This window comes from Mobula birostris, chromosome 1, assembly GCF_030028105.1.
Source record: "Mobula birostris isolate sMobBir1 chromosome 1, sMobBir1.hap1, whole genome shotgun sequence".
Classification (NCBI taxonomy): domain Eukaryota; kingdom Metazoa; phylum Chordata; class Chondrichthyes; order Myliobatiformes; family Myliobatidae; genus Mobula; species Mobula birostris.
In genome coordinates this window covers 181,621,741-181,647,090 of record NC_092370.1, presented here as the reverse complement: position 1 = coordinate 181,647,090, position 25,350 = coordinate 181,621,741, and the positions used below count along the sequence as shown (strand labels likewise).

The 25,350-nt window shown below is 42.1% G+C and overlaps 1 protein-coding gene across 1 annotated transcript in view; it reads left to right on the top strand.

Annotated features, from left to right (window-relative positions):
* Positions 1-25,350, top strand: part of stxbp6 (syntaxin binding protein 6 (amisyn)) — a 399,500-nt gene that overhangs the window by 212,254 nt on the left and 161,896 nt on the right. Inside the window, exon 3 of the mRNA XM_072279073.1 lies at positions 23,924-24,054. Within this exon, the coding sequence (XP_072135174.1) occupies positions 23,924-24,054 (131 nt within the window). The remainder of the gene's footprint in view (positions 1-23,923; positions 24,055-25,350) is intronic.

The following is a 25,350-nucleotide window of genomic DNA, read 5'->3' as shown; positions in this document are numbered from 1 at the left end:
TTTCCCATAATCTATGAGTTTCGAGGTCATTATCTATAAGCATAATAATGCACGGGAGGAAATTTTATCTTATACTCGACCATATTGACATTCTTGTAGCTGGGGTAAATGTTCTTTGATCCACCGTTTCCCAAACAAGTTTGACGGGTATTGGACGCTTCTATCTATAACAAGAATAAACATCCTCCTTTCAGAACTCTCCTGGTGATAAGCATGGTGAGGTCTTAAGAAGCAACAGATGATTGGGTGTTGATCACAAAAATCATTGGGATTGGATGATCCTTTGTAATTGGACAACCATTCATAGTAGCCTGTACTTCACAAAAAGCTGTGTGAAGCCCCTCTTCAATATTCTGCACCTTCATGGTGGAATTGAGAACCTTCCTTACCGACCTAATCAATCTCTCCCATGCTCCTCCGTGATGTATGCCAGCTGAGAGGTTAAAACCCCACTTAATTTCTTTCTGAGGAAGTACATCATTGATCTGTGAAAGATTCTGCTTCTCAATGGCGTCTGTCAACACATGCTCAGCTCCAAAGATTTTGTCTCCGATTCAGTCTATGTGGCATTCATTGTGACAATCTCCTTGACTTCTGGATCATCTAGTGAAAGTTCTTCAGAACAATCAGGATTCATAGGCCATTCACTTTCAGGCTGAAGGACGTATTCAGGTCCTGACACCCAAGTCTTATTCTGCGGAAACGCCTTCACCTTCATCCCTCTGGAGGTTACATAGAAGCATAGAAAATAGGTGCAGGAGTAGGCCATTCGGCCCTTCGAGCCTGCACCGCCATTTATTATGATCATGGCTGATCATCCAACTCAGAACCCCGCCCCAGCCTTCCCTCCATACCCCCTGACCCCCGTAGCCACAAGGGCCATATCTAACTCCCTCTTAAATATAGCCAATGAACTGGCCTCAACTGTTTCCTGTGGCAGAGAATTCCACAGATTCACCACTCTCTGTGTGAAGAAGTTTTTCCTAATCTCGGTCCTAAAAGGCTTCCCCTCTATCCTCAAACTGTGACCCCTCGTTCTGGACTTCCCCAACATCGGGAACAATCTTCCTGCATCTAGCCTGTCCAATCCCTTTAGGATCTTATACGTTTCAATCAGATCCCCCCTCAATCTTCTAAATTCCAACGAGTACAAGCCCAGTTCATCCAGTCTTTCTTCATATGAAAGTCCTGCCATCCCAGGAATCAATCTGGTGAACCTTCTTTGTACTCCCTCTATGGCAAGGATGTCTTTCCTCAGATTAGGGGACCAAAACTGCACACAATACTCCAGGTGTGGTCTCACCAAGGCCTTGTACAACTGCAGTAGTACCTCCCTGCTCCTGTACTCGAATCCTCTCGCTATAAATGCCAGCATACCATTCGTAGGGTTGATTGAAGTATTCACATACCATTGAAATACCTGTGAGATCTTAAGAATTTCTGAAACGCTGTTAGTGACGAAGGTTCGAAACCAGGAAACTTCATTCTTAATGTACTTCAGCACAGAAATACTATCAGTCCAAAAAACTGAGGCCTGAAGATACAAATGCAACTCCTTCTTCCACAATATGTCCCTGCGGCTTGCCATTGTAGCAGCAATGAACTCCATACGATGGTTGGAAACCAACTTCAATGGAGCTACCCTAGATTTTCTCATTATAAGAGCTCTGTGTACCTCTGAATATGTGTCATGCAACAACAGGTAAAGTCACTAATCTGTAGCCATCTTTATTCACATCTATAAAATGGTGTAACTGTGCAATAGTAACTTATTCAAAATCCAAGTGTTACAAACACCTAGCTCCCTAAAGTCTTCCAATTGGCAAAGTTCTTCCAGCCAACTTGTCCACTTGTGAGCAACTGATATTTGTATAGCGTCATCCCAACAAAGCCCTCTCTTGCTTGGGGGTCCTGTAGAATCTTCTTAGCAGATAAGACTCAAGATTCCTAAAGTGTCATAGATGTAACTAACTGTGGAGAGGATCCCCCCTTCTGATAAGTGGTTTATCCTGGGTCGTGATCTTAAACTTGAATATATCACACTGGACAAACAATCGCACAACTAGTACTCTCTCCACTGAAGAAATTATCTTGATCCCAATCCAAATCCTCATTGTCTTTCGCTCTTTGTTCTTCCAGTATAACAGATAGCATACTATGTCTGTTGCATATCCATTTTGTGAGTCAAAAACTGCCTTTAGCACAAATGGATACAAGGTCATGATGCTAGGCTATCATCAACATAGAAGCAATGTAAAACCTTATCCACCGTCTTGCGGCTTAACTGTTCTTCATTATCTTCTGCACACTTCCTAAGAGTGAAATTGGCACAACTGGGTGATGAAGTTGCTCCAAAGAGATATACCACCATTGTAAAGTCTTGGCTGAGGTCATCATCAGTCCACCAGAGAAACTTGAGTGGGTTTACAACTCTGGCTGTAACAACTCAGTATTAAGTGATATTCCCTGAGAATTTGCTCCACAGTCGAGCACAACGCGCAGTTTCCCTTTCTTGGGGTGATAAACAGTGTGATGTGGAATATACCAGACTTTCCCATCACTGCCTTCCAGATCCTCTGCTGGCATTCTTTCAGCATAACCTTTGGAGATGACATCCTTCAAGAATGCTGTGTAGGTAGTGTGAAATGACAAATCCTTATTGAAGCTCTTCTTTAGATTCAGAGCCCACTGCTCAGCAATATTCCTGTTATTGCATATCTTAACATTCCTCTTCCTCAGAGGTAAACCATCTGGTAGTGACCATCGATCATTTTTGCAGAACTTTCCACCAGCTCCATGAAATTGTAATCTTGTCTTGACAAACCAAGTTGTTCCTTCTGACTGCATTCAGGAAAATCTGTCTTGAATTGCTGTTACAAAAGCTCAACCAAGCTCAAAACTGAAATCCTGTTAACTGTCAGCTCTGGCTGAACATAGTCTCTTCCACCAGAGGGGTGTCTTTTCAATAGTCCATTAACAATCCAATTGATCTGATTGCATAGGGTCTGTCATTAACACTGTGAATCTCTTCCAATGGCTCAAATACTTCAGGCACGTTCATCCCTATTAGCAGCTCAATTTCTGAATCAATTTCTAGCAAATGAATAAGTTTCAGGTGAAACCATTCCTGAAGCTTCCTCTGATGAGAAATGTTCCCTTTGCGGACATGTATACTGTTCCTTTCTACAGATGTTAGGCAGTTCCCAATAGTTCACACTATCTAAACCATCCACTTCCAATCCTGAAATGACATAGCTACTCATGACCTTCTCTTGACCCATGGTGTGTAAGAGAATGCGTCTTCCTTCACTTGTTAAGTTGAGCTTGTTCATGAGGCTCACTGCTATAATTCCTTGATCTAGGAAAACATAAGTAACCACTGTCTTGTTACCCTTCTTAGACTTCGCCTAAACTGGACTTATAGCAAGTTTACAATCATGATCAGCAGGGATACCAGTTGGATACCAGCATGTAACTCACTGCTGTGTTTGATTTTTCTATGGCTTTTTTCAAATGTGCACCCTTTTCTTCAGAGTGAATATGAAGTATATTGGATGCTTTCCACTGCATACTTTGCATGAAAGATTCTTCCTGCAATCCTGTACACGAACAACCAATGCAGACACCATTTTCATTTAGGAGGGCAATCTTCTCATTATGAACTATTTTCTCCAACTGAGGGCATGAATTCAAAGTATGCTCACCCTGGCAGAACAGACAAACCCTTCCGTCTGACGAGACCACTTCCCTTTCGTTAGTTCTGTGCTCAGTTTTAGCTATAGTAGTGTTAAAGCAGCCATCTGGTGGTGTAGTGGCATCAGCACTGGACTTCGATGTACATGGTCCCAAGTTTGAATCTGGCCTACTCCTTGCACACCTTCCATTCGTGCTGGGTTGAGCACTGAGCTAACAACTCAGCCTAATTTTAAAAAGACAGTCAAATACTATGGAAATGGCAAAATGCTGCCTGATGCTCCAAAAGTAACAACGCCAACAGTAGTGGCAAAGCTGCTTTTAGCTTTAGAACAAATTTGTGCCTTAGTTTTGTTCACACCTTTGCTTACTGCCAGTGATGTAGCATCATATAAATTCCCAAACACTGGGTGTGTAGCAATCTTTACTTGCCTTTCAATAAAATCACCAAAATCAGTGAAAATAATTTTATGGTTATGCTTTTCTTGCAGTTTACAGACCACTGATCTCAATTTTTCCCTAAACTTATGGAGCAATTTCTTTACGACAGTTGTCATATTAGCAGGGATGTCCAGCGCACACATATCCTGCTCTTCTTCCATGACCTTGCAAACCCTCCAAGAAAAGACTGTAGTCTTAAAAAGCGTTCACGTCAGGATGTACATCATCCTGAAAATCATCAGTCTTATACATAGTCACAGCAAACATTTTCTTCCAGCAATTTGACCTTCAACATCACGTGTTTGTTTCAACCATTGTTCAGCCTCTGCTGTGACTGTATTAATAAGAGTATCAATATTTGCATAACTTTTGGGTTGTCTATCTTGCTCTGAGATGGGCATAAAAGACAACAGCAAGTTATGTTGTTTAGCAACATCACAAAGATTTTTCAAATCATCTGAATAAGACTGTACTTGCAAGACATTTTGTTCTTCTTGTAGAAAGCTTTGAATTAACAATATTAAATCATTAATCTTAATTTTAATATAGTCCTTTCGAACACTGTCAATTCTTGTTGCCAAAGCTTTCCCTGCAGGTTTAATTTCTCTTTTAGTCCTAACTTCAAGGTCATTGCTTCCAGTTGTACGCGAACCAGACGGAACAACGGCTTTCAATTCAGATGTTGGCAATCAAAGTATTTCAGCGTTTCAACAGAACCAAGTGCCGAACTCTTAGGCAAGCACCAAACTGTAGAGCTTATCTTCAGCAACGACCGTTCCAAGCAACACACATCAAAGTTGCTGGTGAACACAGCAGGCCAGGCAGCATCTCTAGGAAGAGGTACAATCGATGTTTCAGGCCGAGACCCTTCATCAGGACTAACTGAAGGAAGAGTTAGTAAGAGATTTGAGAGGGGAAGGGGGAGATCCAAAATGATAGGAGAAGACAGGAGGGGGAGGGATGGAGCCAAGAGCTGGATAGGTGATTGGCAAAAGGGATACGAGAGGATCATGGGACAGAAAGTCCGGGGAGAAAGACAGGGGGTGGGGAACCAGAGGATGGGCAAGGGGTATAGTCAGAGGGAGAAAAAGGAGAGTGAGAGAAAGAATGTGTGTATAAAAATAAATAACAGATGGGGTACGAGGGGGAGGTGGGGCATTAGCGGAAGTTAGAGAAGTGGATGTTCATGCCATCAGGTTGGAGGCTACCCAGACGGAATATAAGGTGTTGTTCCTCCAACCTTTATCTTTACAGCAGAGGAGGCCGTGGATAGACATGTCAGAATGGGATGTGGAATTAAAATGTGTGGCCACTGGGAGATCCTGCTTTCTCTGGTGGACAGAGCGTAGGTGTTCAGCAAAGCAGTCTCCCAGTCTGTGTTGGGTCTCGCCAATATATAGAAGGCCACATTGGGAGCACCGGACGCAGTATATCAACCCAGCCGACTCACAGGTGAAGTGTCGCCTCACCTGGAAGGACTGTCTGGGGCCTTGAATGATGGTGAGGGAGGAAGTGTAAGGATATGTGTAGCACTTGTTCTGCTTACAAGGATAGGTGCCAGGCAGGAGATCGGGGGGGGGGGGAGGGGGACAACGAATGGACAAGGGAGTCGTGTAGGGAGCAATCCTTGCGGAAAGCAGAGAGAGGGTGGAGGGAAAGATGTGCTTAGTGGTGGGATCCCGTTGGAGGTGGCGGAAGTTACGGAGAATAATATGTTGGACCCGCACCAGCAACTTTGATGTGTGTTGCTTGAATTAACAGCATTTGCAGAATTCCTGTTGTTAACGACCGTTCCAAACTATGTTCCAACCCCATCGCATAGCGTGAATCAACAAGAGGTCCTTGCTTGCCACAAGCTGCTCCTGATTTCACTGACACGTCCGAACGCTGATGCTTCTTTGATATAACTGTCAAAATCTTGGTTGACAAAAGTGGAGCAGCAAATTGTAACAAGCCAATGTTGCTGCCAGCGACCCCAGTGGAGAATTATCCTTGTATGACGTGCCCTCCAATTAATCCAATAGTAAAGTTCCACAAAGTTGGAGAAATGTATCCAGTCCTTGATTAGTAACTAGCAAAACATATAATCTTGAAGAGATGAAACTTATGGAACTAAGACTAGCGATATTAAATGTACCTAAACGGCCTTGATGACAGTTAAGTAGAGTTAAGTGATGTAATGAAGTGAGGTTAAGCATAATTACGTGGTCAGCAAAAGATATGACATCCGTCAGTCCACAGTACTAAAACTAAACTGCTGAGAGCTAAACACGAATATGTAACAAAACCTTTCACTTTTACCACAACCCCAACCACGTGACTAGCTACCATCAGTGCAGACAGAGAACAGATGCATGACTCCTACAGAATGCTGCAGTTCCTAGAGTCTGAAATTTCAACAGAAAACAATGAAAGTTCTAAACAGGTCAGATAACATCTGCAGAGAATGGAGCAGAACTCCCATTTCTGATCCATCTCCAATCATTCGAACTAGTAAAAACCGGAAATAAAACAAGTTAATAGTTGCAAAGTCTCAAGCCTTATTGTTTTTCATTTCCTTTTTGCAGTTATAATGAAAAGGTAAGAATTTGAAATGATGAACTGGTATGAGAGAGAGGGTGATATGGACAGCACAACTCAAGATGCCCATATAAAACAAGCAAGATCCTTACTGTCACATTTCAAATTGACAGAAACATTGTAAGACTGATTTTGTATTGGGGTCTCTGAAAAGGAACAAAGCTTCTTTCTGCACCAGCAAGGCGCTTTTAGTTGCCTCACTGATAAACTAAGTTTGAGGAAGATGCCAAATTTGCCTCATTTTCGGAGTGGTGATGAAGGATGATGTCAAAGTGCAAGAAAAATGTTCTGATATTAAAGCAGCAGCATCCTCATTGTCAAAATGACTTAAAATTTAGCTTTATTTATCACACAGCATTGAAGTTTGGTGACCAAGAAAGTTACAAGAGGTCCGGTGGCAATTCCAGACTAAAATTGAATCAACAGAGGATTCTCGATATTAGTAGCAGGGCTTGAATACTATCACCTCTTATAAAGTTAAATCAAGTGACTTAGGTGACAACAGGCTTTACTTCCAGATGAATTCAATACCCTCTATGCTCACTATGACCGTCAAAACATTGGGGAACCATCACAAACTCCCAAAGACCCCTATGATTCTGTGATTTCAGTCCCTGAGGCCAGTGTGTGAGCTGCCTTCACGAAAAGCATCCAGTCCAGACGGGGTACCTGGCCAAGTTCTAGAGAGCTGTACTGATGAACTGACTGAGTTTTCACTGAGATCTTTAACCCCTCATTTCCACAGTCTGAGGTACCCAGCTGCATCAAGTAGGTTTCAATTATAGTAGTGCAGTAGAAGATCGTGGTAACCTGCATCAATGACTATCGTCCAGCAGCGCATAGATCCACAATGACTAAGTGTTCTGAGGGGTTGGTGACGAAACATATCAACTCATGGCTGAGAAACAATTTAGATCCACTCCAATTTGCCTACTAAATCAACAGGTCCACAACAAATGCCGTCTTCCTGGCTCTTCACTCGATCCTGGAACATCTGGATGCTTGTTATCGACTACAGCTCAGCATTCAATTCCATCACATCCCCTCAAATCTAATCAATAACCTTCATGACCTTGGCCTCAGTACCTCCTTGTGCAATTGGATCCTCAATTTCAGCCCCCAGTCAGTTCGGATAGGCAACAACATCACGTCTCCGCAGTACAGTTGCACCACAAAGCTCTGTGCTTAGCCATCTGCTGTACTTGCTTTACACTTATGACTGTACGACAAAGCACAGCTCCAATGCCGTATTCAGGTTTGCTGATGACTTCATTGTCATAGGCCGAAGCAAAGGTGGTGACGAATCAGCATTTGCATCCAATTAAATTAATGAAGGGTTTTGACCAGAACTATCAAATGTTTACTATTTTCCATGAATGCTGCATGGCCTGCTTAGTTCCTCCAGTAGCTTGTGTGTATTGCTTTCATTACCAGCATCTGCAGGTTTTCTCTTGTTTGTGATTTGAATACTACACTGCAAAGTCTCATCCAGGGTTGCCTACCGTGAAAAAGAGTTTAAATCTTCCCTTCAATGGGAGTTTGTTGAAACCCTCTCTCACTGCTCCCCCCCCACCCCCACCCCCGTGATCTCTGCTGCCCTCTGACTTTTGAATCCCCACGAAGGGCTGAGAGATAATAAGTATTCATCCTGAATGGAACAGCAAGAAAACAGCATGTCCTGGGTGGTAGTTGTCCCTGATGATGGATGCTGCTTTTCTACAGCAACATTTCATGCAGATGTACTCTGTGGTGGGGAGGGCTTTACAAGTGATGGACCAGACAGTATCCACTGCTGTTTGTAGGATTCTCCATTCAAGGGCATGGTGCTTCCATTCCAGGTTGTGATGCAGTCAGTCAATGTACTCACAACACAACTATAGAAATTTGTCAAAGTTTTATATGTCATGTCAAATCTTTTCGAAGCTCTAAGAAAGTAGAGGCATTGCCGTGCTTTCTTCGCAATTGCACTTGCATGCTGGGCCCAGGACAGGTCCTCCAACATAATAACACTGAGGAATTTAAATTTGCTGACCTGCCCCACCTCTGATCCTCCAATGAGGAATCGCTCAAAGACCTATGATTTCCTCCTCCTGAAGTCAATAATCAACTCCTTGATCTTGCTGACATTGAGTAAGAGGTTGTTGTATTGATGCTTTGTAGTACAAAGGATATTTAAGGATAACTTTAAAAACTTCCAGTCACGATGGCACCAAGCTGCGGTCTCCATCAAGGTTGCAGCTCAAACTAGTCTGTCTTTTTTTAGGTTAATAGGGATGGTTTTGGGGACAGAGAAGTGGTTTAGCAGTCAGGTTACAGTTCAGGGAAATGGATGCGGGAATTAGAGGTCAGGCTGGAATCTAAGCCTCTGCTCTGCATTCGAAGTCCAGCAACTACGTGGATGAAAGACAGCTGTGGATAAATATCAGGCTGGGAAGCACAGTGGACAAAGACCAGTGAGGTTGATGGCTGGCTCCCCTCCCCCCACCAGATCAGATCTTCATGCAGGTAGGAGGCACGAACACTGGTCACCCTGAGGTATGAGAGTCAGCGAGCCTAGAGTTCAAAGCCTAGGTTTTGGGATCCTGTAATTGCCAAGGTGGAGTTTGATGCTGGGAGTCGGGGGTCTCTTCATTGGTGTGTCAGTACTGAAGATCAAAGCCCAAAGGATAATTGGAAGTCCATAAGTACAGGCCCAATGGCTGAAGCTGGGAGATTCTGACTTCCTCTGGGGACTTTTTTTTTGCCTATGTTGTTTTGTTGCTGTTCTGCTGAATGTTGTGGGTATGCTGTGTTGGTGCCAGAATGTGTGGTTTTACTTGAGGGCTGCCTCAGCACATTCTTAGATTATTTTGGTTGTTAGCGCAAATGCTATGTTTCACTATCTGTTTCAATACACATGTGATAAATAAATTCAGCTGTCTTTGATCTGAATCTAACAGCCAGAATAGGTATTTAAAAATTTATTAATGTTTTCAGTTTGACATGTATATGTGAGTCCTTGACAGACAGTAACACTTGTACGCACTAAATATAAATATGTAGGAAATTGCAGTGTTTCACATTGTAAGGAGCAAACTCACCTTAATAGGGAACAAGTTGACGTGTTATCTGCAGGTGGTAGAGTTAAATGACTATGATAAGTGTAGGGAAGCAATTGAATGTGAAGCATACCTTGTGATCCAATCTTCAAGAAAGATTAATATTTTGATGTGAGAGGGAGCTAATCTAGAACTTCAGCTATAATTTCTTGACTGAGGTATAATAGTTTGTTATCTTGGTTTGAAGGAATGGAGACAGGCTAACCCCTATTGACATCAATGGATCTGGGGTTGAGAGGGTAAACTGCTTCAAATTCCTCAGCATCCACATCACCGAAGACTTCACGTGGTCTGTACATACCAGCTGTGTTGTGAAAAAGGCACAACAGTACCTCTTTCATCTCAGATGGTTGAGGAAGTTTGGTATGGGCCCCCAAATCCTAAGAAGTTCCTGCAGGGCACAACTGAGAGCATCCTGACTGGTTGCATCACTGCCTGGTATGGGAACTGTACTTCCCTCAATCGCAGGACTTTGTAGAGAGTGGTGCAGACAGCCTAGCGTATCTGTAGTTGTGAACTTCCCATAATTCAGGACATTTACAAGGACAGGTGTGAAAAAAGGGCCCAAAGGATCATTGGGGACCCAAGACATCCCAACCACAATCTATTCCAGCTGCTACCATCCGGAAAACGATACCTCAGCATAAGAACCAGGACCAACAGGCTCCAGAACAGCTTCTTCCACTAGGCCATCAGACTGATGAACTCATGCTGATTTGAGTGTACTCTATATTACATTGACTGTTCTATTTATTATAAAAATTATTATAAATTACTATGATTGCTCATGGCACATCTAGATGGAGATGTAATATAAAGATTTTTACTCATGTATGTGAAGGATGTAAGAAATAAAGTCAATTCAATTCATGTGTGTCTGCTAGAAGACTCCTCATTGGAAGAACTTTGCTGTGGAATTCCTTTCTCTGCTACAGGTCCTTCAAATTCATGAACGTAACAGATCATATTTTCATAAGTTCTTCCTCTTTCTCGATTTGCTCTGCCACCTAATTTGGGGAAGTAAGCAAGTCAACAATCACCAAGCTCTGCCATCATCAGCAACACCTCCATAAAGAAAGCAGCAGCAAATTTTTTGGTTCAATCCTGTTCTTAAGAAATATACTTCTAGAACAGCCAGAGGTGAGGGAAAACAGGACAGAAACAAAGGTCATCAAGACAGTTTGAAGAAGAAGATAGTGTTGCAAGGAGATGATAGTTAATTATATCACAAGCTGATAGCAAGTAAAATCAATAAGATTACCTTGCAATGGTGGAGATAAGGAAGCCTGGCATGGTGGAGATAAGGAAGTCTGGCTATCCTGTGCTTGGATAAAGGAAATCTGCTTCTCAGCCATTTTCATGTATTTTAACCCCTGTTAATTAAGCACTCCTGTCTTTCCACATCTTTTTTTCACAACTATTGTGGAGCCTAGTGATGAAAGGAAATGTCCGTTTCCATTTGTACTTCCTATTACAAAAGGCATGTTTGCTACAATAAATAACCCTGCCCAAATGAGCCAATTGCTATAGGTGTGATAATTTTCCTTCTCTTCTGTCAAACATTAGAAGTTATGTGAAAGCATGATGCAAAGGTCTTGGGTATTCGGAAACATCTTCAACAGAAAATGAATCCCTAATGACAACTTATACTGTGTTAATCCTGGTCATAGTAGTCAGGATGTAATTCTGCTTAATAAGCAAGGATAAACTCCAAAGGTAGTGTTTTTCAAAATCCCAGGGATGCATTTTAGTACTTAAGCAATTAATATTTTTATACATCCTAAATGGCAAATGCTTTACAGCTGACCGTTATGAAATGGTTTGCCGATAGATTTAACTTGCGCACAAATTTTATGTTCCACAGACTCCAATTGAGTATCATCATCTCTGTATTACAAATTTGCACTGTACTGCAGTAACTGTGCACTGTGCTGGAACAAATGAAATTGAAAAAAGTGCCAGCAGAAAATAGATTGTTTTATTATACTCCCAGAGCTTCTGTTTTAGGATTTATAACACTGGAGATACTTTTCTGTGTTTTTTTTACCCCGTAGCATCGTTATTTCTTACAGTTTGCAGAAGGGATTGCTACTTTAAAAGCCAAAAGCACATTGAGCAAATTGAGCTTGAAATTTACTGATTAATGAGATGTCTCATAGAATATCCAGCACCAAATAGATGACTTCAATAAACGACTAGTAATTTGGATTCACAATACCTTATAATGTCAGACTTCTGTTTTAAGGGAAAGTTTACATTGATTTGGTGCCATTATGTACTGAAAATTAGGACTTTAGAGCAATAGAACACTATATCACAGAAATAGCCCCTTTGGCTCATTTAGTCTGTGCTGAATAATTAATCTGCCTAGTCCATTCGACCTGCGCCTGGACTATAACCCTCCATACCCCTATCCAAATTTCTCTTAAATGTTGAAATTGACCTAGCATACATTAGATTAGATTAGATTCAACTTTATTGTCATTGTACCGAGTACAAATACAAAGCCAATGAAATACAGTTAGCATCTGACCAGAAATGCAAAGAATAGTGTTATTTATAAAATAACTGTGAATAAAAAGTAAGTGCTACAGCACACAAATATAAAAGTACTGAGACAGTACAATATGGATGCAATACTGCTTAGCGCTGTGATGTGAGGTTCAGCAGGGTCACAGCCTCAGGGAAGAAGCTCTTCCTGTACCTGCTGGTGCAGGAGTGGAGCCTCCTGTAGCGCCTACCGGATGGGAGGAGAGTAAAAAGTCCATGGTTAGGGTGAGTTTAGATAAGATTAGATTAGTTTATGAGGACACTCAGTCCTCGTTTATTGTCATTTAGAAATGCATGCATTAAAAAATGATACAACGTTCCTCCAGAATGATGTCACAAGAAAACACAGGACAAACCAAGACTAAAACTGACAAAACCACATAATTATAACATATAGTTACAACAGTGCAAAGCAATACCATAACTTGATAAAGAGCAGACCATGGGCACGGTTAAAAAAAAGTCTCAAAGTTCCGATAGACTCATCATCTCACGCAGGCGGCAGAAGGGAGAAATTCTCCCTGCTATGAACCTCCAAGCGCCACCAGCTTGCCAATGCAGCACCATTGGAAGCACCCGACCGCAACGGACTCTGAGTCCATCTGAAAACTTCGAGCCTCTGACCAGCCCCTCCGACACAGCCTCTCCGAGCACCATCCTTTGCCAAGCGCTTTGATCCCACCCCGGCCGCCGAGCAACAAGCAAAGCCAAGGACTCGGGGCCTTCTCCTCCAGAGATTCTGAACCATACAGTAGCAGCAGCAGTGAAGCAGGCATCCCAGAAGTTTCACCAGATGTTCCTTCGTGCTCTCATGTCCATCTCCACCAAATCAGGACTGTGCATGGCACCCTACTTGACAAATAACAGAGATGCATCCTTGATAATGCTTTTCACCCTGCCCAAGAGGCGTTTATGGTAGATATTCTCAATGGTGGGCAATTGGGTGCCGATAATCCGCTGGGCAGTTTTCACCACATGCTGGAGTGCATTGCGGTCCGATACGGGACAATTGCCATACCACACTGAGATGCAGTTGCTGAGTATGCTCTCAGTGGTACAGCAGTAAAAGTCCATCATATCCTGGGATAGAGGTGAGCTTTGTTGATGCTCTGCAGGAAATAAAGGCACTATTGTGCCTTTTTGATCAAGATGGAGGAGTTCAGGGACCAGGTGAGATCCTCGGAAATGTGGACACCAAGGAATTTGAAGCTTGATACACACTCCACTACAGCTCCGTTGATGTCGATGGGGATGTGAGTGTGGCTCCTAGCATGCCTGAAGTCCACAATGACCTCTTTGGTCTTCTGGGTGTTAAGGGCCGGGTTGTTGTCGGCACACCACGTGGCCAGGTGCTGGACCTCGTCCCTGTAGGTCATCTCGTCATCCCCTCTGATCAGGCCAACCGCCGTAATGTCGTCTGTGAACTTGATTATGGAGTTAGAACCATGTACAGGAATGCAGTCATAGGTGAAAAGGGAGTACAGAAGAGGGCTCAGCACACAGCCTTGAGGTACGCTGGTGTTCAGGGTGAGAATGGAGGAGGAGAGGTTGTCTAACTTAACTGATTGGGGTCTGTTAGTCAGAAAGTCCAAGGTCCAATTGCAGAGGGATGAGCTGATACCAAGCTGGCGAAGTTTGGGGATCAGCTTGGAGGGGATCAGAGTATTGAATGCTGAACTAAAGTCAATGAACAGCATTCTGACATAAGAGTTGGGTCAGGGCAGAGTGAAGTGCTGTGGAGATGGCATCCTCTGTTGACCTGTTGGTGCAATAGGCAAATTGATGGGGGTCCAGGGTAGTGGTCAGACAGGATTTCAGATGTGATAGATCCAGTCTCTCAAAGAACTTTGCAATGATCGGGGTGAGTGCAACTGGACGGAAGTCATTCAGGCCCGTGGCAGTGGAATGCTTCGGCACTGGCATGATGGTGGTGATCTTGAAGCTTGTGGGGACAATTGCCTGTGCCAGGGACGGATTAAAAATGTCCAGGAAGACCCCGGCCAACTGCCCTACACAGACTCTGAGCACATGGCCAGGTATTCCATCCGGATCAGTACATTCACCCTGCTCAGGGTGGCGCAAACATCGGAGGTGGAAAGTGAGAGAGGCAGTTCACCAGTGGGAGATCCGCTTTGAAGGTGACCTCCTTGTTCTCTCGGTCAAAGCGAGCGTAGAAATAATTGAGCTCATCAAGGAGGGAAGCAGAGCTGGAAGGGGGCACAGTACTAGGCGGTTTGAAGTCTGTAATGACCTGTATGCTATGCCACATGCACCGGGGGTCCGAGGAGTTGAAATGCTCCTCGATTCTCTGTATATGTGTTTAGCCTGAGAGATTCCCCTGCCCAGGTTCCTTTCACTGGCAGTTTGTTCCACACACTCACCACCCTCTGAATGAAGAGGCTCCCTATAAACATTTCACCTTTCACCATTAACCCATGAAGTCTAGTTGTAGTCTCACACAGCCTCGATGGACAAAGCCTGCTTGCGCTTTCCCTATCTCTACTCCTTTTAATTTCTTTAGATCTAATTTGCCTTCAATCTTCTACATTCTGGGAAATAAAGTCCTAACCTATTCAACATTTCCCTGTAACTCAGGTCTTCAATTCCTGGCAAAATACTTGTAAATTTTCTCTGCACTCTTTCAATCTTATTTACATCTTTCCAGAAGGTAGGTGAATGACCAATACTTCACACAATGCTCCAAATAAGACCCCACCAGTGTTTTAAAAAAATTTCAACATAACCTGCCAACTCCTGTACTCAATGCAATGGTTTATGAAGGTCAATGAGCCAAAAGCTTTCTTCCCTAGCCACCTGTGATGCCACTTTCAAGGAATTATAGATCTGTATTCTCTGATCCCAGATGATCCTGGATGACACCAAGTGATCAGATTTCCCAAAATGCGAATTAGAGATGAAATGTTAGGCATTCCTAATTGTAGTAAAACAGTGGTCAAGCATGTTGGGATCGTTTAAGGATGATATGTTAATAATAATTGGGCAGCGATTTTTTTTCAAACAAGCCTGATTGAAGTCCCTGAAAGGCTTTGGGTTAGGCTTTTTCTTGTATGCTAATTGCTGCATTCAATACCTTGAGAGTTTGCTTTCCATTGGCCTTTGGTGGTATGTGAATTGCTGTCAGGATCATGAAGGAGAACACTCTTGGTAGGTAGAATGGTCGTTACTTAATTATTAAATGTACCATGTCAGGAGAATAAGAGTGTGAGAAAACCACTATCCCCGAGCACCCTGAAGAGTCTATCATGAACAGAGACGATCACCTTTTGCCTTTTTCAAATCTGAAATTTGGTCCATCCGGTGTATCGCGAAGCCCTCCGATCTTACTGACACATCTGGCTTATCCACGGTGAGCTCAGTAATCCCTTCTTTCCCTCCAATACGGCAACCTTGCTCTTGAGTCCTCAGTCTTGTTCTCTAGTGACTGTACATTTGCTATCAAGATACTGGGTAGAGGAACATGCGGCTGTTTTGGTCTGATTTGGAGTCATCCCCTGCATTCCCGAGGGTTAAGTTCACCCAGTCCTTCAGAAGATCGAAAAATCACAACTTTGTTAAGATGGATCAAAAGTACTTTGCATAAAATGAAATTACAGGCTGCAGATTGCAGTGAGAGTATTTCAGAAGAATTATATTTGGATATTTTGTAAGTTGCCCATAAAGCATCACCATATGTCACCAGTGCCATCTTAGGAACAGAAACAGTAATATTGATGGGTGTAAGTCCATAACGTGGTACCAGCCCAACCTTGTCAGTTGCGAAAACACCAAGAATTAGAGCTGATAAAATTAGTTGATTTCTCTAGTGGCCGAATAACTGGATTGGCATTGGTAATGCTAAGCAACAAGAAATATGGAAGAGTAACATGCAGCATGGTCATAAGAATTTCATTAGAATTCTTAAACCTGTAACGAATTACTATTAGAAGTATATCTTCCCTAAAGCAGTTGAGTATTTTGCAGGAACCTTGCAAAAAAAAAAATAAGGATTTGAAAATTAAGGATGAGTTTTCTACTGAAAACTGCGCTGGATTGGAATTTTTTTTTGAGGGGCAAATCAGGAATTGAACAACATAAGACTCCTTTAAAAAAAGGAATTCCAGGAAGGGGCAAGGGAAGAAATTAAAAGATTGGTTCATGTCAAGTGTCTCCTGATCTACAAGTGTGCAGTTTAAAATAATTTGTATAAGGCAAGATTGGGATACTGTATGGTATATAAAGTTCAACAGATTGGAACTTAAAAGGCTCCAGACTAAGTTTGATCATTTCTGAATTTCTTGCCATCATACAAGATGAACAGCTGAAGGCTATACTTTTCTCTGGGATGAGGGCATTTCTGGAACGTTTGAGTGAGTTTTGAAGCAAGGAAGTACCATGGTGAAAGGGGTGGGATTCTCTTCTTAACTGGTATTACCAAAGGATCCTTAGAGGAGAATAGATCATGGGGAGCAGATGGAATCAATATGGCAGAGATAGGGAATATGCAGATTTCAAAAAGAAAGGGATTAGCAGGATCAATTGGAATAGAAGCAGATGTCTTAACTGAAAATTAACGGCATAAAATAGTTTTGAGTTAAAAGGAAAGAAATAGGCAATGAGCTAGTGAGGGTCAAACACTACGATGAATATAAAGATAAAAATCAATGAAGTATTGAGGAACAGAAGGATCTTAGTGTCCAAGAAGTTCTGAAAATGGCTGAGTAGGTATATAAGCGGTTGAAGAAGAGATATGGATGCTTGTGTTCATTATCTGGAGCATGGAATATGTAACACGCTATAAGGTTTCACTGCTCATGTAATGGCTTCTCTGTAATGTTCCGCTGCTGAGGTAATGGTTTCTCTGTAGCAGCAAAGTTTGGGTTATGACTAGAGACAAAAGGCCATGCTAGTCAATGCGCAGGATGTTGTTCTTTCTTGTGTGCCTGGGAGCCGGGAATTCGCGGTCTTTTGCCAGAGAGAGATGAGGAGAGAAGACGCGAATGGAGAGAGTTTGTAGACCTCGGACGGAGTGGACTTGTAGCGAGGGTCAGAGGGTCAGCGACAATCAGAGGAGATTGGTGGTGGACGAACAGCCTTATCAGTGAGCTCCAACGTTGTGTATGAGACTGTTTCATGAGAATGGGCCCTTGTTCTTTTTTTGTTTTCTTTGCTAACCATATAGTCAAATTAGGAATTATAAAGCTCAATCGTTTAATTGCATATTGTGTATTGTTTGTTATTTTGTGGTACTGATTTGTAACAGGGGACACATTGCACAGCATCCACCCAAACGAGATTTCTTAAGTTTGGCCGAGCTTTCATCCCCTATGTTAAGCTGCTAGCCGAAGTGAGAGTTATAAATATTAGATCAAGGAGCTCATTGTTTAACTTTGTGATCAGGCTACAGCTGAAATATTGTGTACAGTTATGGTCAGCACCCAGTAGAAAGAAGGTGATTACGTTGGAGAAGTACACGGATGATGCACCATAGGTTTCCTGGGATGGAGTGTTTCCCCTATGAGAAAGTTAGACTTATTTTCCTTTGAGTGGTGAAGGTTGAAAGCGGGGGGACCTGATTGAGGTATATAAAATTGAGAGGGTCTGTGCAAAATGGGAAAGTTTCCCCATGGTGGGAGTCAAAAACTAAAGAGCCTAGGTTTAGGGAGAGGAGCGGAAGGGTGGGTGGGTTGGGGTGGTAAATGGGAAGGGGAGATTTGCAGAAACAGCTTTAAAACCAGAAGGTGATTTAAAACAGCTTTAAAACCTTTCGGAGATGGATAGCTGACACGATCTCAGTCATACAGATGGAGAAACTTAGGTTCTTGAGAACCAATTCAATTAAAAAATTTTCGGCTATCTGGGATCCATTTCTTGCCTACCTGGACGAGGCAGGGGGTGGATGAGCAATTTCCCCTCAGCTGATTTCTCACGGCCCTCATTTGAGATTTAATGTTTAGTATTTTTGAGCACATTGTACAATAGGCATCCCTCTAATGCTTGTCTTTTTTTGCTTATTTTTTTTATATACATGTCTGAGCTGGTATGTTTGTTGATTTCATTGTTATTTTGAAAATAAAGTATTGAAAAAAAACCAGAAGGTGATTGAAATCTGGTATGGAATCCTAATTGTTTGTAGAAGGTGAATGCTCTCAGAACATTTAAAATGTTTGAAGGTAAGCATGTGAATTGCCAAGCAACGAAAGATGATGGACCATGCACTGACAATAGGATTAGCATAGATAGGTAATTCATGGTCAATGTGGATATTGAGGGTTGAAGGTCCTGTTTCTGTTTTGCAAAACCTAAGTTTCTGTACACGGACCACCCTCCAGGGGAGATGGTGGAAGCAGTTACAACAGCAACCTTTATATGATATGGCTATTCAGCAAAGGCAATATTGTTGAATGTCAAGGAAAGATGGTTATTTTTCAGCATGTCTCACATAAACACTGCTGCTTTTCAGTTGAGGTTTACATTTTAATTACATCTTGCTGCATGGAGGTAGAGATTGCTTCATTACTTAAGTTATCAGGCGGACTCTTGGGTACAAGTTCGTAGTTCCTTGAAACTGGCAACACCAGTAGATAAGGTGCTGAAGGCATGTGCATACTTGCCTTCATCAGTTGAGGTGCAAATGTAAATGCCTGGATGTCATGTTGCAGCTGTATAAAACTTTGGTTTCAATAGGTACATTTAATGTCAGAGAAATGTATACAATATACTTGTACATCCTGAAATTCTTTTTCCTCGCAAACATCCACGAAAACAGAGGAGTGCCCCAGCTCCCCCCTCCCACACATAAGCAACAGCAAAGCAACAACCCTCCTTCCCTCACCAGCAAAAAAGCATCAGCACCCCCCACCAAGTACTCAAGTGTGCAGCAATGCATCAATAAAGACACAGACTTGCAGTACCCGAAAGGCTACTCGTTCACCTGGTATTTGACATACCACAGACTGTCCCTCTCCCCCTCTCTCCCCCTCTCCTCCTCGCCCTCTCTAAAAAGGGAAAAAGAGATGTCCCCGTTTCACAGCAAGAAGGGAGACATAACAAAGCAACTTGCTGATTTATGGTGTTAAAAGTCTGTTGCCTCGCTTTTTCTGTGCTCTGTGCCCAAAGAACTTGGGTCTCTTGGCACACAGCCAGCAGCTAGCTTGCTGCTTACGATCTTCGGTCTCCCACGATGCATCAGGCGGCGGCACCAGCCTCGAGTCTGCCCACCTCCAGAGCTGCAAAAATCCAGCACCCTGAGGGTGCGCTGGCCTTCCAGGCCACTTCCTTGACGTATCAGAAAGTGGCTGGTCTTGAGGCCCCGAGAGCAGACCCCATTTTCGCAAAGAGCCAAAGACAGCATGTAATTCCAAGTCAGGGTCTTTAAAAGAACCTTGAAAAGGGAAAAAAAGAGGTATCAGAGATAGAAATAGAGCTGTTTGTGAAGATACAAGCAAAGGAGTCGCCATTACGCGCCATTGTCCTAAGCTCCGCATTTGGAGTATTGGAGTATTGTGTGCAGATCTGATCTCCACACTACTGGGAGCACGTGGAGAGGTTCATGAGGATGTTGTCTGGATTAGTTAGGAGAAGTTAGACAAGTTTGGATTGCTTTGTCTGAAGATTTGGAGGTTGAGGGGTGGCTTGATAGAAGTATATAAAATTAGGAGAGGCAGCAATAGGTTAGATGTTCCATCTTTTCCCCAGTTTAAAAATGTTATTACTAGGGGATATAGGTTTAAGGTGAGAGGAAGAAACTTTTAAGGAGATTTCGAAGCAAGTTTTCTTTCTACACAGAACTCTGGAGCACACTTTCAGGGGAGATGTAGCAATATTATTGTGACATTTAGACAGGCATATGAATAGGCGGGAAATGAGTGTCAACTGCGTGCAGGCAGATATGCAGTTTAAATTGGTAAATAGTTTGCACAGACATCATGAGCTGAAGGTTTTTTTTTGCTTTGTTTTACTCTTTTATGAGACAACATTGCATAGTCAATAGAAAGCAAACAAGGATAGTTAAACTAATATTACCTCCCCCAAACCCCCACCTCTATGCATGTTATGGAGGCTAATCCCATTTCCCAGCACTTGGTCCACATCATTCTAAACTCCTGTTATCCATTTCCCTGTACACATCTTACTAAAATATATACATGTATCAACTTGCTGTTGTAGCTGGTTCCATATACCTACTACCTGCTGAATGTTAAAATATATTTAAAAATGTCCCCCAGGTTCTTAATTAAATCTTTCTTTTCGAACCTTAAATCTATGTCTTCTAGTTTTCGATTTCCTAGCCCTGGAAAAAAAGACCAGTCATCCCATCTATGCATCTTGCAATTGTATATGTACCTAATTGAGATAATCTCCTCAGTCTCCTATGCTCCAATGACTAAGACCAAGTCTGTCTAATCTCTCCCAATAACTGAATCCCTCTAGTCCTGGCAACATCCATGTAATTCCTTTTTGCACTTTTTCCAGTTTATTTATTTTCTCCCTAGAAAAGAGTGACCAAAACTGAATGCTCGTTCCTTTCAAATTCTTATCCAGTGCCCTTTGAAGACCAACCACAATTAAATCTCCCTCTACTACTATCCCCAACATTGCTTAAACTTTCTGCCAGCAGGAACTGCTTTTTAACTACACTTGTTTTTGATTTTAAATACCTTCATTCGACCTTCTGACTGCAACCTCTGTTGCAAGGGGAACAACCTCAGCCTCTTCATTCTTTCCACTTAACAGTAAGTATTTATCCCTGGAACCATTCTAATAAACCAATAAGTTCTTTACATCGTTCCTAAAATGTGTTACCCAGGCCTTGAAATGATACTCTTACTGTCCCTATCCAACCTATGTCCTCACGATCTTACTCTAGTACTCTAGAATTTCAGGATTCTGAATAGCTTTTTTAGCCACATTCTCAACTCTTTCAATAACTTGTTCCCCAGATCTCTTCCTGTTTTCCTGGATTATATCCTCATGCTTATATTTCCTGTCCTTGTGTTTTAATTGCCATGTGGGAGCCTATTCCACAAACGACTGTATAGCTTTTTGAAGTGTATTGTTGTCTTCTGCATAGTTCACTATTTTATGTTTTATATCATGATGATCTTCTGAGTATTAAATTTAGGATTCTTTCATTCCTCTTCTTAAGAAGTCTGGCCCTGATATTTCTGATGCTGCCGAAATGTAACATGGACTTCTGACTCTTGGAATCTCCAAAATAAGTTTCCTTCATAGAATAATATTTATCAATTTGTCTCCCATGGTGTTTTAAACAAAATCTTAAATTAGTTTTTCCTCCCTAGTGCACAGCATCTGTGGTGTAATGATGTCATTTCTTTCACCCAAATTTTACTTTTCCTTGTTTTCTGTTGTTTATTCCACATCTTTCTCAGTGCCAACAATTTCACCTTGACTACAATATGTCCAAGCGCAGTGTTAAGATGTGCAGTATTAAAAGGTTTTCTTAAGTCATAATGCTATAAATATAGTGGGGTTCCACCAAACAAATCAGTGAAAATAGTACCGCTCAATATCAACATGAAACCAGGGTTTCTTGCAGTATTTTGTAGTCAATGCAGGAATCAATTCTGAAGTCAGGCTGAGGAGATAATATTGCAGTATTTCCCCCTTAAGTTATTAATGAATTGATATATTAAAATGTCATATTGCAGAAATAAAAAGCATCCAGGCACTGGGAAATGGAGAAACACTATGGTGAGTGACCAAATTTCAAGGAGACATTGGAAAAAAATGATCTAGTAACTTGAAAGAGCTTAAATTGAATGTGCTCTGCCCTGCGAGCTAGCCATTTGCTATGTTCTGCTGTTCAGCCAGAATAAAAATGAAGTGGGAGAAGAGAGAATAGTAAAGGGGCTACAGTCGGGAGATTTGGAATCTTGTTCATGACATCCACTATTGGATTCACAGTGACATGGAAAATGATAATCGGATGGATAAGGAACTAGTCACGATTGAGAAGTACAACTTGATAAGATACAGTGGAAGTGAGTTTGAGTTCTGATTCCTTAAAAGCTCGAGAGTACATTTCAGGCGGCACGGTAGTGTAATAGGTAACTTTGTTGTCTCATAGCTCCAGTGACCAGGTTTGACATTGCCTCCCTGTGCAGTCTGGGTGGTGTTAGCACATCTTTATCTTTGGCTGCATAGATTTCCCATAGGTATTCCAGCTTGTCCTTACATCCCAAAGACATTGGTAGCTTCATAGGCTGCTGTAAATTATCCCAAATACAGGTGCATGAAACTGGTGGGAATGACAGATGAGGAAGTTACAGGGAAATAAGTCAAGGAAAGGGATTGATGCCATTGATCTGTGACCTAGCATAGCCAATGATCAAATGACTCTATCCTACTTAGTGATAAATATTTAAAGACCACAAGTCTGTTACTGGAATAAACTAATGAAAGATGATCAAGTCTTAATAGATGTATTTCCAGTTCATTGGCAGATAAAAGCATGGAATGTGATGTCACTCATTTTGGTAGTGTAGGCGCAAAGAGCACAGAGGATACTTCCTGCTGTGATTATCTCAAGGATATGGCCACAATATTGAGGTGCCCATACGAAAGGGGAACTGAAAAAGATCAGTTATCAGTGGAGCACAGAGACTTGGAGGGAGTGATTGAGGCGAATGTCATGCCAGCGCATGGTTTAGAGTTAACATTCAGGAAGGAGAGGGTAGAGCATTAATTTGGCCTGCTGGAGGGGTGCTGAAGCTAACTAAATCTTCTTCATGTTGAATTAAAGAAAATTATAATAAAGATGTAAGAGCAGAATTAGGCCATTTGGCCCATTGAGTCTGCTCCCTCATTTTATCACAGCTGATCCAATTTTCCTCTCAGCCCCAATCTCCTGCCTTCTCCCATTATCCCTTAATGCTTTGACCAATCAACAATTATCCTTTGTGGTGGAATGTTTCCAGCTGAGTAGTCAGCCTATGTTGTTATTGACTATTAGAACATTGAGCACAAAAAGTTTAGCAGGGTGATGGCAGCATACTGTGAAGATGTATCCCATGTACAGTGGAATGAAAGGAGGCTTGTTGACACCTGAAATAATTGGATGAGGTAGGAACACAGTGAAAAAGTGATGCAAGTTGATTCTATTGAGGCAGCCTGGTCTGTGCCATAACGAAAGGCTTATGGCACAAAGTTGAAAAAGGTGGAAGAGCTGACTTTGAAGTCCTACTAAGAGATTCAGAATCAAGCTTATTATTGCTGACATACATCGATAATTGTTGTTTTATGGCAAGAATGCACTGCAAGGCATTTAAAAAAATTAATATGATTTACACCATATTAAAAAGCTGTTCCTAATATACATAGAGTCATCAGGCTCCTTATCTGCATCCAACTGGCCCTGTGGACCATAATGCAATGAACATGATAAAGTCGTCATTTGCTTACATGTTATTGAATATAACTTTGATGCTATGTATTACTGCAATCAATCAATTTGTCATTTACTTAATTAGGCATGTTATCTGCAGGCTTTCTGTATTGCTGCCAATATGTGACTGACCAGTGTCTTTTCTATTTTATTGTAGTGACCAATAAGAAACCTACATTGGTTTCTATTACTAAGGTCAAGCATTTTGAAGGATCATCATCCTTTGTGCGAAGATCACAGTGGACACTGGAGCAGCTTCGACAAGTGAATGGTATAGATCCCAACAAGGTGAGTCTAGTGAAGGAATAGTGCATTTGAATCCGCATTTGGTTCACCAATTTCATGTTTGTTTAAAATCAACTTTTTGTAACTTTCCTACTAAGTTGTAAAATATATCTCTATCCATTTCATTGTTATCGATTTGCCTGGTCTCTGAATCGATATAGAAAGTGGAAATCTACAGTACATTACAGGCCCTTCAGCCCACAATGTTGTGCCAACCATGTAACCTACTCTAGAAACTGCCTAGAATTACCCTACCACATAGCTCTCTATTTTTCTAAGCTCCATGTACCTATCTAAGAATCTCTTAAGACACCCTACTGTATCCACGTCCATCACTGGCAGTGCATTCCACTCACTCACCAGTCTCAGTGTGAAAAACTTACCTCTGACATCCCCCTTGTACCTACTTCCAAGTACCTTAAAACTATGCCCCCTTGTGTTAGCCATTTCAGCCTCTGGCTATCCACATGATCAATGCCTCTCCTCATTTTATACACCTCTATCAGGTCACCTCTCATCCTCCATCACTCCAAGAAGTAAGGACAAGTTCACTCAACCTATTCTCATAAGGCATTCTCTCCAATCCAAGCTACATCCTTGAATCACACATCAAAGTTGCTGGTGAACGCAGCAGGCCAGGCAGCATCTCCAGGAAGAGGTGCAGTCGACGTTTCAGGCCGAGACGAAGGGTCTTGGCCTGAAACGTCGACTGCACCTCTTCCTAGAGATGCTATCTGGCCTGCTGCGTTCACCAGCAACTTTGATGTGTGTTGCTTGAATTTCCAACATCTGCAGAATTCCTGTTGTTTACATCCTTGAATATCTCTTCTGCACTCTCTCTATAGTATCTACATCCTTCCTGTAGTGAGGTGACCAGAACTGAACACAGTGCTCTAACTGGGGTCTGACCAAGATCTTAAATAGCTGTAACATTACTTCACAGCTCTTGAACTCAATCCCACGGTCAATGAATGCCAACACACCATACAACTTATTATCAACACCATCATCCTACACAGCAGCTTTGAGTGTCCTATGGACACGGACCCCAAGATCTCTCTGATCCTCCACACTGCCAAGAGTCTTACCATTAATACTATGTTCTGTCTTCAAATTTGACCCACCAAAATAAATCACTTCACACTTACCTGGGTTGATCTCGATCTGCCACTTCCCAGTTCATTTCTGCATCCTACTGATGTCCCTCTGTAACCTCTGACACCCCTCCAAACTATCCACAACTCGCCCAACATTTGTGTCATCCACAAACTTACTAACCCACCCTTCTACTTCTTTATC